This window comes from Pristis pectinata, chromosome 9 (assembly GCF_009764475.1).
Source record: "Pristis pectinata isolate sPriPec2 chromosome 9, sPriPec2.1.pri, whole genome shotgun sequence".
NCBI lineage: Eukaryota > Metazoa > Chordata > Chondrichthyes > Rhinopristiformes > Pristidae > Pristis > Pristis pectinata.
The window spans coordinates 79,927,877-79,942,103 of NC_067413.1; the positions used below are offsets into that span (position 1 = coordinate 79,927,877).

The 14,227-nt window shown below is 37.7% G+C and overlaps 1 protein-coding gene across 1 annotated transcript in view; it reads left to right on the forward strand.

The window, feature by feature from the left end:
* Positions 1 to 14,227, forward strand: part of c9h8orf34 (chromosome 9 C8orf34 homolog) — a 274,725-nt gene that overhangs the window by 46,814 nt on the left and 213,684 nt on the right. Inside the window, exons 2-4 of the mRNA XM_052023371.1 lie at positions 6,197 to 6,335; positions 7,457 to 7,588; positions 8,468 to 8,596. Of these exons, the coding sequence (XP_051879331.1) occupies positions 6,197 to 6,335; positions 7,457 to 7,588; positions 8,468 to 8,596 (400 nt within the window). The remainder of the gene's footprint in view (positions 1 to 6,196; positions 6,336 to 7,456; positions 7,589 to 8,467; positions 8,597 to 14,227) is intronic.

A 14,227-nucleotide genomic window follows, 5' to 3' on the forward strand; every position in this document is an offset into this window, starting at 1 on the left:
TGTTATTCCCTCTCACTACAATTTGATGCTCTTGCTCAAGGCTTTACTCCATTGTCCTTATTTCAAGCTATCATTTTTTTCCTCTTGCATCTATTTCAAGATGCTACTTCCTCTGGCAACTCATTCCATATACAGATCGCCCTTTTGCTCCTATTAAATCTCTTCCCCCTCACCCTAAACCTGTACTCCTTTCCAATTCATCCTTTCACTGTCCAGTCATGTTGGTTTACCACGTAGTTTCAAATAGCATTCCAACCTCACCACTTCCCAATTTGTAATAAGAGCTACATGTATTGATCATTTCCCTCTGGACTGAAACATTCAACCGATTGCTTGCTGGCTTATTACCTAGCTGTAGTGGCTGCAGAATATGCTACTTAGCAAAGTTTGCATCCCTGCCAACTCTTGATAGAGATCAGTAGTCTCTCCCTCCGGCAAAATCCACACCAGTCCCATCAGCACATATCATGTGTGAAGATGATGCCATTGTTAAAGGCACACTCCCCCAAAATACATGTTTTTCCCACTTGAAAAACATCACTGGTACATGAATTTCCTTTATTATTAAGAAATATGGGAGTAATTTTCCTCACTGCGAATTATGCCATTATGCATTTTAAGTTGTTATTCTTTTCTTTGCATATTTTAGAATTTACATTAGCAATATTTTATAATTTACTTTATGAATGTTAATGCATAGAATGGTATTTTATAGTATTAAACACATTAAATTGTTTTTGATCAATTCCTGAAGCCCCATTTAATGAGGTTTAAATGCAGTTTTGTTTCAGCAGAAGTTTTCCCTAGCTACTCCTAGAGTCTCGAGCATGGGAACAGGCCTTTTGGCCCAGCTGGTCCATGCTGACTAAGATTCCCAACTAAGCTAGTCCTATTTGCCTGTGTTTGGCCCACATCCTTCCAAAGCTTACCTATCCATGTACCTATCCAAGTGTCTTTTAAATGTTGTTAATGTATCTGCCTCAACCACTTCCTCTGGCAACTCATTCTATATACAGATCACCCTCTGGCTCCTATTAATTCTTTCCCCCTCACCCTAAACTTATGCTCTCTAGTTCTTGGTTCTCCATCCCTGCAACAAAGACTGTGTACATTCACCCTATCTATGCCCCTCATGATTTTATACACTTCTATAATATCATCCCTTATTCTCTTACGCTCCAATGAATGAAGTCCCAGCCTGCTCAACCTCTTCCATAACTCAGTCCCTCGAGACCCAGCAACATCCTCGTAAATCTTCTTTGCACTCTTTCCAGTTTAATGATATCTTTCCTAGAGAATGGGACAAAAACTGAATACAATATTCCAAATGCAGTCTCACCAATGTCTTGTACAACTTCAACATAACATTGCTACTTCTGTACTCAATGCCTTGACTGCTGAAGGCCAGTGTGCCAAAAGCCGCCTTCCCCACCCTGTCTACTAGTAATACCACTTTCAGGGAACCAAGTACTCCTAGGTCCCTGATTAGATTAATCTGCTCAATTTTAAGTGACAGTTCATGGTCATGTTTTAGTCTAGAACTTGGCAAGTATATCTGTGTATGTTGCTCCTAGATCCACAGATTGAGAATCCCTTAAGGGTTTTATTGCATAAAGAAAATGGGTGGTGCGGACTCGTTGGGCCGGAAGGGCCTGTTACCACACTGTAAATAAAATTTTAAAAATTTAAATTTAAGAAGGCCAGCTCACTGAAAACAGACACATTCTAAAAGCCAGTAAAACCACATTTACTATCTTTAGTATTGAAAAACAAAGTGCTGGAAATAGTTGGCAAGTCAGGCAGCAGCTTGGAGAGTGAAGGAGAATTGGAACATTTAGGAGGAAAGGTATTAGAAAGGAATGTTTGTGATGAGGTAGAGAGCAAGGTTGTTCAAGTGACACAATGCTTTTGATGCCATCTAATCAATGAGGGCAATGAGAGGGAATAAATAGGAACATGTTGGAAGTGTGGCCTGTAGAACACAGCAAATGCTGGAAATCTGAAACAAAGAAAATTGGAATTCTAACCTATTTGACTTCGAGGTTTCACTTAGCTCCACTCCACTCCACTTAATGGGTGCACAGAAAAACCATGGTTGAGGCAGGATCAATGCCTTTGGGGATCTCCTGCCAATGCAAATACAAGGATATTTCCTTGCTGCCTGCAGTGTGGTAGGAGACCGATTAGCAGGCTGTTGGAAGATCACCATCTTGGTGAACAACAAGTGACTCAACTAGTGTATCTACTTTCTGACATGAAAATAAGTAGTTGTGCTTGTAGCAATAAATGTCCATGCATCAGGCATTCTGGCCCCTTATGTATATTGGAAGTCAACTGTATGCCATTTTTTCCTGTAGATTGGTTATCAATTAAAAGTCATTGCCACTGCCAACAACCCCCACCCCTAAACCCGCCCCAATCCGTCACATTCTCATTTTGAAAATATTTAACATAATTTTGAAACTTTGTATGCAAATGTCTACTTTAAAGTGCAGCATATGAAATATAATGAGTTCAGAACTAGAATATATAATAAAACATTACTGTTTGTGCATAGGCACCTCCTTCTTCAACTTTACCTCTTGTATTGCAATTTTGTTTTCTCATTCAACCTCAACCCTCTTAACTCAACTGAATTATGCTGTGTTTTAATCTTCCAGCCATATTGGTGGAAAAGGCCAATTTCTCTGTTTTGTTATATTTAAGAAATGAAGGAAACTTTTAACTGCAGGGCTGGTGTCAAATTAATGAAACAAATAAACCCTTAAAGGGTGAAAGGGTTCCGGGTGAACCAGGCCAAATGCGAATCAATTAAATAAATGTGGGTTCAGAACTTAAGGGAGGGACTAACTACCTGAAAATTAATTAAAATATTAAATGTGTTGATTAAATTCAGTTGGATTTTGTGAAAGTAAGCTAGCCATGATATAATGAAACAAATATGCCCTGAAGAGATTGAATTGAGATTCAGGGAATCTGGCTGCCTAGTCTGGAGTTAAATAGGTGCTGCTGATTGTAATTAAATTCCATGGAGAGGGCCCATTTTCACATTACTAAATTAAATGAATTCAATAGGGTTCAGGGACAGTAGGCCAGAGATGAATTAATAACTTTGGTCTGAATGGATGCTGTCAGGTTGGCCAGGAGTAAATGAATGAATTACACAAAACGCGGCTGATTATATGAAATTGAGCTTTGGAAAAACAAAGTTACTATAAATTAGTTAATTCTGTATAACAAATCAATCTGGATTTTTGACATCTGTCAATTACAAATTAGTTAATTAATTAAATGCGCTCTGGTGAATACAGTGCTACTTGTGAGTCGAGTTGTTCAGTGGCAACTCCTTTTGGTTAAAGGAATGTTTTAGTTATGGGTCTCAAGATGGGTGATGAAATGAATGCAGCTTTTCACACTCTGTTGCAATTTGGACATATCTTGTTGATTGGGAGGAATGGATGGGTCTTGATAGCAATAATACTCTGGAGGGAGACTGCCTGATCTGTATGTGTGATGTTTTGTTTGGACTAATATGTTGAGGGAACCAACTGAAGAAAAGGCTATCTAGACTGGGTATTGTGCAATGAGAAAGCAATAATTAACAACCTTGTTGTGGTGGCCCTTTAGGAAGAGCAATCAGAGCATTTTTGTATTCTTCATTAAAATAAAGAATGAAGTAATAAAATCCTGATGCTGAACAAAGGAAGCCTGAGGAGTATGAGGTATGAATTGGTTATGATAGATTGGTGAACTTTACTAAATGGATGGATGGAGTCTCAAAACAGAGCTCGGGTTTCTTTTGCTTCCTGTTGAGTGACAGAATCAGCAATGAAAGACTCAACTACACGAATAGTTTGATTAAGTAACTTTATTCAGCTAAAAGAATGAAGAAATTAGTAACTCAAGTAATTTTGGTTAACTCTTAGCTACAGAACTAATTTAACTTTTGTAACTACAGCTACAAACCTAGTCTAACTAAACTAAAAGAACAAAAAAAAATCAGAAAAAAGTCTTTGATTCTCCACGAATAAATAAAGCTCAAGGTTGCATGCAATTCATAGTAATACTTATTAGCAATTAACAATTAGCAGCGTTGCTTATGTATTCTTAACCATTCAGTCTTCGGCTCCAACACTTCAATGAAACATGAAGGGGTATCGAGGTCGCGGGGACACTCCAGCCCATGGAGAAGCTCCAAAACATCCCTTGAAAAGATTATTATACTGTTCAGGATCTCCCTTATCTCCGCTACAAGTGAATGACAATTCCATACAAGGCAAGGCCACCAATATGCAATTTACTGGAAACCACCGCATGATTTCCATAAATCTCACAGACAGGTCTACCTGTGTAACCAGAGCCTAAAATGAAACTTGTCAGCCACCTTGTTGACACATTTGGCCATTATATAGCTATTTACATTTCAAAGAAAGCCATGTTAGAATAGATTTGCAGGAACGTGTCCTTTGAGTAAAATCCTAATTCCATATTTAAAGAGCACATGTGATGGACCGAAAAAAACATCACACTATCATGTTTTGGAGTTGTTCATAGCTAGTACTGCCCTCCTTGAAAGTAATCAATGCTATTATTGTACTGCATGTACCTGCTCTAGCCCTATAGCCCTCTGAGAAATTTGAGTTTTTCAAATTATGGTTTTGTATATTCCCTCCATCAGGAACCACAGGTCTGTGATATTGAATTTATTTCCCTCATACCTGGATCTGGAGGGCTTATGAGACTTTGACATGAATTCCAGATCATTGCAGCTGGAAGCTAACCACATGGCTATCCAATGTTGGGGTTGTGCATGCAAACTTGCAGTCTGTGATTGAATGCTTAAATTCCCAGCTCTGCCTACAACTCTCTACTTGTCTGTTCAGGCATTTCATAAAACCTAGTCTATGACTAAGCTTTTGGTCCTGTCATCTCTAATTGTGAGTTGGTGTGAAGTTTTACTTGACAATTATCCAAAAAATTGCCTTGGGTTTTCTATTAAAGGTGCATGTAAATTTATGGGCCTAAAAATTCTTTCACACTTCAAGAGAACTGTTAAACAAATGATGCACAGATCTGCTTTGCCTGTATCCTCCTCCCCTATCCCCACCCCCAACCCCACCCCCACCCCCCAACCTTCATGAAACTTTCTATTGTGCAAGAGGCCCAAGGCATCATGCGCAATAGAATCTGTCTTTAATGTGAAAATTAGCATTTTAGCTTTTCTTCCATTACTGGATTATGAGTGCAGTTGAGAGAGAAGTGTGGGGGTGGAGTCTAGGGACGTGGAGTTTTGTAGTAGGACCTTGAAGTTTGGGTCAGGGCATTTGAGGTGGATGAGGGTACTATGAGGTTGGATCAGGAGAGTTGGCGATTATAGGATGATGAGTAGTAAGTAAAAAATCGTAGCATCCACAAACATAGGGCTCAAGGGGCATAGATCAGGAAAGGTTATTGCCCATTAGGTAGCATAGATAAAGGCCTCCATTGTCTTAAGGGTTTGCTTTCATGTGGGTGGCCTAAGCCTTCCATGGTCATTGGGGCAAGGATGAATTCTGCACAAGTGACATCAAAATACAGATTGCATGCTGCCTAGCAACTTGGAATTAATTCAATGGCTGACCTGATTCCCTCCACTTTAGCAATCAGTTTTTGATAAAATTTGATCACTTTGCCTACAAAAGCAATGGATTTCTCAGCCATGTTGTTGATAAATTGTACAACAATGGAAAGGAGACTTTGTCTTATAATTTATATATTGGTCCTTGTTTTTAACTGGTACTTGAGTAGGATTAGGAGCAAACACTTCTGAAATAACTTGTGTGCAGTGAGAGGTGATGCATTCATCCTCTTGGATTATAATAAATCAGCAATTTATATGCCAAATACCGTTAAATATAATTAATGCTAATACTGAAACTTCGTGATTGATTTTCTTTTTAACTCTGCCCAATCTAAAGTGAATTTTTCAGCTGTTATGTTCACAAGAATGTATAGCTTCCATAGTAAAATAACATGATATATGTCTCTGCATCCACATAGCCATTGTAGCATATTGTGCAACTAAAGTTTATTGGATAAAAATGCTGCCAAGTCTTATAGAGAAAACAGATATGTATTCAGCAAATTATAATTATACAGATGGAAATGTAATAAGACAATATTTCAAATAAACTTTTTTCTGCTCTTTATCACTTAGGAAATGATGACAAAACTAATAACAGAGACACCCGACAAGCCGATTCCATTTTTAATAAGCCACCTACAAAATAAGCAAGGAAGTCCCAGCCAGCTGCAAAGAACATTTTCAGGCTCAGCTGCTCTCTGGGCTGAAACTGGTAATGACAGAAACAGTTTTCTGTACTGTACATTCTTCAAACATTTAACTGCTAGAATAATACTGAATGTTTTTCTTTCTCCAACTGCAAAATCTGTTTCATTTATCAAGAGACTATTTTACTACATTGAGGGCATGTTGTGAAATTATGTGAAATATTATGAAATTCCAGACTAACAGGGAGGTTAGAAAAACACGTACTGTTTCCACAGGCCAGTGACTTGAGATGGATGCTCCTGTCGGGTCTCTGCACTCCATTACTGCTCATGTAAATTTCTAATGGGAGGTAGAGATAATGCTTTTCTTTGGTCCCTTTGCACATATCTGTCAGGATAGTAATGTCACTCAGAAATCTGACTGGTTCCATCTCCTGCATTACCAACAGCGGCAAGGGGCTGGTATACGGGATGCATTATCTGCCCATTAAGGCTGTAATTGGTAACTGGTTTATTATTGTCACATGTACCAAGATATAGTGAAAAACTTTGTTTTGCATGCCATCCATACAGATCACTTCACTTCAAAACATCAAAGTAGTACAAAGGGAAAAGTGATAACAGAATACACAATATAGTGTTACTGTTACAGAGAAAGTGCAGGTAGATAATAAGGCTATTACTGAATAACTGGAAGTGTATGTAGAACATGGGACTGAAGGATGATGTAGCATTTTTTTGGATCTTTATTATTTTTCTGTCCCTTTTAAATGCTTGGCTTCCTCATTTGGTGCTTCAAGGGAAGCATTTAAAGAAGCAGTAAATTCTGGAGCTGGGAACTGACAGACTTGCTCATGAAGTGAGAATCCTAACAGGAATCCAAAGTGCATACTTAATGGCTTTTGAATTCTGTAAATTGGTCAGGGTTGGATCAGTTTTAGTGGGATAAGTGAATGTTTATCACAAAAGGGAAAATCTAATGTTGTTTTGAAATTACTCGATTAAAGAAAGAAATTTTTTTGTGACAAAGAATTGGAATATCACAGTTTGGGGATCCAGTGGGCCTGTGAATTGTTTCAAAAATTACTTGTATATTATATGAATATCAAAAGATTTCTTATTTAATAAACAGTGTTAATTTAGCTAGTTTCCAATTTCTTCATGCTGATTTATTGTTATTTTTCAGGAAACAAAGGGTTGCGGCGAGATAATAGAGGTTATGAAAAACCATGGCTTACAAATGCTAAAAAGCCAAAAAAGTCAAAAAGTGACCTTGCAATGTCCAACATATCACCATCATCACCAGAATCAAAATCCTGTAAGCAAGCTTTCGTTTAATTGCTTTTCTTTACAGTTATTTACAGTTATGTAATCAAACTTAATTCACTTGGATGCTGGATATTTTGTGATTATTGCAGTTGTGTACAGTATTGGAAAATAGAAAACAAATAAAACTGCAGATGCTGGAATCTGAAAATAAAACCAGAAATGCTGGAAGGAGTTGGCCAGTCAAGGAGCATCTGTGGAAAGAGGAACCAGTCAATGTTTACTAACCTGAAACATTGACTGATTTCTCTTTCTCCAGATGCTTTTTGACTGGCTGACCCATTCCAGCATTTCTATTTTCCAATAAAAACCAGAAATGTCTTCTGAGTTTCTTTTTTAGGGAGGTTCTTTTCTTTTCTCGTTGTATTCCACAATGATTTGAAGCTGGAATTAGCTTGACATTACAGAAGGTTCTGCAGTTGATACTGATGGGGATCCAAATGAATCTTGTTCACACTCCAAATGGAATTATATAGTTGATGTTTGAAAACTAGGACAAGTGACATCCTAGTAAATTTTATGGAAATATATTATATCCAATAGAACAGTACTTCAAATGAAAAAAAATCATGCAGAAAAATAATGCACATAACCTTATAAATCAAATATTAGTTTAACTTTTAGACAATTTTCTTGGCACAAATATTTACAAACTTTATGCAATTACCTACAAATAGATATAATTAAGTTGAAATCCCATCTTGCTATGCAGAATTGTTGTTAGTGTTCTTAGAATATTCAGATAAATTTGTTATTCCAATACTGTCAAGCAAGGTTAACCCTCCATTAATGAGAAAATATGATAATTGTGAGGGAGAATCAGTGAGGGTAAGCTGCTGACTTTTACTAACAATTTCCTAAATACTTGCAGTACCAAGATCAATAGAACATGCTGCTTGGGACTGGCAAAGAAAACCAGAAAGCCACAACTTTGATGAACTGAATCACATCCTTCAGGAAAGCAAGAAGCTGGGCAAGGCTCTGGAAAACCTCTCTCGTAGTGAGTATTTTTTTTTATTGGTAATTAACATATAAACTTAACCCCTCTTTTTAAGTGGAAGTTACAATCACCCTATTTTTATCCTACAAGATTGTTTGATATAAAATACTTTAAAATTGAATTTGCGTTTATTTTGGTGCACAAGTGTTAAATACTCATGGAGTCAGAGAGAGATACAGCATGGAAATGGGCCCTTTGACCCATTGAGTCTGTGGGGACCCTCAACCACCCATTTACACTGAACCTAAGTTATTCCCATTTTGTATTCTCCCCACATTTTCATCAGCTGTCCCCAGATTCTGCCACTCACCCACACACTGGAGGCAATTTACAGTGGCCAATTAACCTCCCAATCTGCATACTGAAATATATTTTAGTTCTATAGCTATGTATGAGTGGAAAGAAGTAAAGACATAAAAATAAGTTTGTATGATCCCTGAACTGAGCACTGAACTCCAGCTTCAAATTCATCTGATACTTTTCTAGAGAGGGAAAGTCAAACATATTTACTCAATGGAATCAAGTGCTTGTAACTTTTGGTCCCCTTCTCCATTTCAAATGTTTCTCTTTAATATGTATCATATTTTCCTCAACCAGAGATGGCAATCTTCAAATTTAAGAAGCACGTGCTGTCATTGACCAACAAACTACACATTGTCCATCAGAAGTTGAACAAATGATTGCTATTTTTTGCATTAAGTGTGTCTAAGATTTTTTTTTAAACAGTTTTAGATGTTAATTGCAGTCTGCTGCAACTTTACATAGGGCAAAAATTGTCTCCTTTATATCCAGAATAATCTTGAAAGTTTTAGGTAATAATCTCACTTTACATCCTGTTATTTCCAAGTATCAGCATCTTAGAGCACCTTCTGTCTCCATCTCTATTTATGCCTTTGTTCTTTAAACCATGTTCAAGATCTTTTCCCTGAGGGTCTGATCAACATAACATCAACTAGATTTTATAAGTTTATTTTACTCTTGCTGCTGATCTCTTGTCTCATGAGAGATGTTAATTTTATACTTGTGTCCTGAAATTCTGCATCCACAGTTTTAATAACCTGCTTAAGTCTGAAAATCAAGCAGTTTGGCTATCCCAGCATACACTGCTACAATGCTGCAGTAATTCGGGTTTTATTTAATGGACCAGATAAAACTGGATTCTTTGTGTTAATATGTTCGTTGTTTTTCTTTAGTTTAAAAATGGTTTTGAGTTTGTTCATAACACAAATCTTACTTACATCAAGTGCTTGGAACTTTTGGTCCCCTTCTGCATTTCATGGATTGATTCTTCAACAATACAATTGTCATACGTATCAGCACCAATGCTAAAGAAATCTCTTTAGGATCAGTGCTATCAGGATAATCAATATAATTGGCATTATATGTTGATAATGGCACATTACTGGAAAATCTCTATTATCTTAACCATGCTATTTATTTCAATAAAAAAACATCCTATGAAAACAACTCCTTGCTGAAGCTGCCAGCAGTGAGACAGACTCATCATTTGTCATGTTAAACCATTGGTAAATCGCAATGCAGAGATAAGCATCAGGTATAAAAGTTGCAGAGCTTTGATAAGATCAGAAATGTCATGGGAACACAACTGGTAATTTAACAAATGGACTTTATTTTCAGGTAGACCATCTCAGTTCTTCAATAATCACTTTTTCACTTATTGTTTACTTCTGAACTTGTTTTAATTTATACATTTTATAAACCTACAATGGTTGCAATAATGGCTAATGCATATGATGTACAAGGGAGGACCATTGTCCTATGGTCAGTTTTCACTCTCAGGTCAGAGTGAAAATAATGATACTTTCAGTGACCCGGTGTTGGTGACAAATCTCCAAATAATTAAAAAAACATTACAAACTAGTCTATTTTAGAATCAATGTGCACAGTTTAGCCTTTGCAAAGTTAGAAGTTGATTTTGGAGTATCCAGGTTATCAGGATTAAAACCCCTGATGTATGTTCGCTTGTCAGGCACAGTGAATTACTGAGGCACAAGATGCATTCTAATGACCTCAGCTCCTATGGGCTATCATATCATTGATTTTCTGATCTCAGATTCATCAGCTTGGGGAAGGAAGAAAAGACCAAGTCCCCTCGCAGATTAGAAAGGTAATTCATCTGGACTAGATGTGTTCAAAATGCTTTGACTCTTGGGCTATTTCGTGCTTGGGCAGAGCAACAGAAACAAAGGTTGGAAAGGAACAATGAAATATATTTGAAAGGAAGAAGGCGACTATCCGGAAGAAAGCTACTTCATGTAGTATATAAACATCATCAACTTCTTTCTTTTGTCGGTAATACCATTGACAAATAACAATTAAAAATATTTTTTTAAATTTTAAATATAATAGGGATATCACAGTATGCAGTGCATTATGTGAGTTCAGCTTTAAGTAGGATCTAATGAAAATGAATGCTGTCTGAAAGAACATTCAGTTTGTCTTGAATTACCTTGAATTTAAATGCAAACCATTTTGGGCTGTTAATTTATTTCTGCCCCAGAAACTATTCTAATTGATCCAATTATAAATGATCATTGACTTTGTTGTTAAGCATGGCTCAAGCTGCCTTTCTTCTGCAGGAAAAGATTGACTGCAGATATTGATATTTTTATTGATAAAGATGAAATGTCTGAATTATCACCATGAATGACATCTCACTTTTATTTTAGTATCCCAGTCCTCCTCATGGGTGTTTGATGGTGGGTATGAATGAGATGGGTCAAAGGGTAATTTTCCCTGCTCTGTGACTCTGTAAATGAGAGTTTCTTAAAACTATGGAGCTAAAATGCATGCATCAATTTAAAGTAAAAAGCAAGCAGAGTCATTAAGGATGGCCATATAATGGGTACCACTGACAAGATTGCTCCTTTTATAGTTTAACAATGAAATTAGTATCATTGCACAAGAGACAATATAGAGTAAAAACCATTGTGGCAATTCTACTTCCTGTTGGAGCCATAAACTAACATGTACCAAAAAGAATTGAGCAGAAATAGAGGGGACTGTGACAGGAGGAAATGGAATTGTTGTTTACCAATAGGGAGGACGTTGATTTTAAGTCATTCAAATCAATGCCTGTGGTTTAGTTGAGCCATATGCAGAATTCAGTTATTTTTCTATTGTAAGTGAAAAGAAGATCTAAGTTTCACTTTCTGTGAAAGTGCCAGTCAACAAGTTTTTGAGCCCTTCACGTAAATTCTACCCAAAATGTTGGGTGGACAAACACTCACAAAACCATCCATAGAGGGATCTACCTGGAAGGCAATGGGTGCCTGGAACTCTACTCCAGGGCCCCATGGAAGACGTAAGAAATTTCTGGAAGTACCAAATTGCTTTTACCAGGTTGAGTTATTGAAAGAATTCAGCTATGCAGCATGCAAACACAACATGAGGAGCTTTAGTTGCAGTGGTGCAGTTGGAAGAGCTATTGTCTCGCAGCAACAGAGATCCGGGTTCAGTCCTGACCTTGGGTACAGTCTGTGTGGAGCTTGTACATTCTTCCTGTGACTGTATGGGTTTTTTCTTGGTACTCTGGTTTCCTGCCATATCCCAAAAATGTGGGGCTTGGTTGGTTAATTGGCCACTGTAAGTTGACCCTAGCATGTAGGTGAGTAGTAGAATCTGGTGGGATGAAGAGAATGTAGGGAGAAAATAAAATGGGATTAATGTTGGAATAGTGTAATTGGGTGGTTTGTGGTTGATGTGGACTTGGTGGGTCAATGGGCCTGTTTCTGTGCTATGAATCTTTAGAATTTCTTAGGTTTAATTACAACTGTGGGTCTCAAAACATATACAAAGAATACAAGAAAATAGGAACAGGAGTAGGCCACCAGGTCCCTTGAGACTGCCCCACCATTCAATATGCTCATGGCTGATTGATGCTGACTTTAATACTTCCTGTGTGTCAGTTCCCTATAATCTGCAATTCCTTGATCTTCCAAATATTTATCTACCTCCACCTTAAATATATCTACTGATCTGTCCTCCACCACTTTTGTGGGCAGAGAATTGCAGAGATTCACTGAGAGAAGAAATTTCTACACACCTCAGTTTTAAATGACTGGCTACTAATTTTGTAGCAATGTTGCCTTGTTTGTGACTCTCACATTAGTTGAAACATCACAATATCTACCCCATAAAGTCCCCCTTAGGATCTTGTAAACTTGAATAAGGTTGCCCTTCATTATTCTAAATTCCAAGGAATACAGACCCAACTGTCTAGCTTCTCTTAAGAGGACAATCCTCCCATCCCATGAATTAGCCTGCTAAGTCTCCTTTGGGCTGCCTCTAATGTTACTATGTCCTTTTTATGTGAGGGGACCAAAATTATGCAGTATTCCAGATGTGGCCTTCCCAACACCCTGGACAACTGTAACAAAACCTCCCTATTCTTAAACTCCAACCCCTTTGCAATAAAGGCCAACATGGTCTTTGTCTTAATTACTTGTTGGACCTGCCTACTAACTTTTTGTGATCCGTGCATGAAAACACCTAGATCCCTCTGAACTCAAATCTGTTGCAGTCTCTCTTCATTTACATCATAATCTGCCTTTTGATTCTTTTCACTGAAGAGTATGACCTCACACTGCCCCACATTTACCAGGTTTTCGCCCAATCACTCAATCTATCTATATTTTGCTGCAGAATCACAGTGCTTCATGCCTACATCACTACATGCCCTTCTGCCTATTTTCATAACATAGGTAAACTTGGAAAACCTTACATTTCATGGATATTTGCTTAGAAACCTTGCATTCCTCCAGGTCACTGATGAACAACTGAGGACAAAGAACTGATCCTTGTACTAGTTACATCCCCCCAACCTGAAAAGGACCTATTTATTACAACTCCTTGCTTTCTATGGGACAGCCAGCTTTCAATCCATGCTAACACTTTCTTCAATACCTTGGGCTCTTAATTTATGCACCAGCCTTTTATGTGACACCTTGTCAAATGCCTTTTGGAAGTCCAAATATACCACATCTATAGGGTCCTCTCTAGCAGTAGCAAAAACAAGCTGTAGAGACTGAGGGATGGGTTGACATTTCAGATTGAGACCCTGCACCATTCCTCTACCTCCACAGATGCTGCTTGGCCCACTGAGATGTTCCAGCAGTTTTTTTTTGCTCCAGATTACAGCATTTGCATTTTCTTGTGTATTTGTTCCCCTCTACTGCTCTGCTTGTTACATCCTCAAAGAACACAAGCAACTTTCTTAGACATGGTTTGCCTTTCCTGAAACCATGTTGACTAAGTTTGTTTATATTCAGCTTTCCTAAGTGATTAGTTATTTCTTCTTTGATTATTGACTCTAGCACCTTGCCAAAAGTAGATGTTGAAGTAACTGGTCTATAGTTCCCTGCCTTCTGTCTTCCTCCTCTTTTGAACAAGGGAGTCATTTTGGCTGCTTTTCAATATTCTGCAACCCTCCTGGAAATTAGTGTTTTGAAAATTTTAACCAGTGGGTCCACTATCTCTGCAGTCACTTCCTTTTAAACATTTGGGTGCAGGCCAGCGTGTCCCAATGCTTTGTCTGCCTTTAGCCCTATGCGTTTTCCCTAATCCTTTGTAACTACGATTTTTTGCAGTGTTCTCCATGGTGAAGACTGA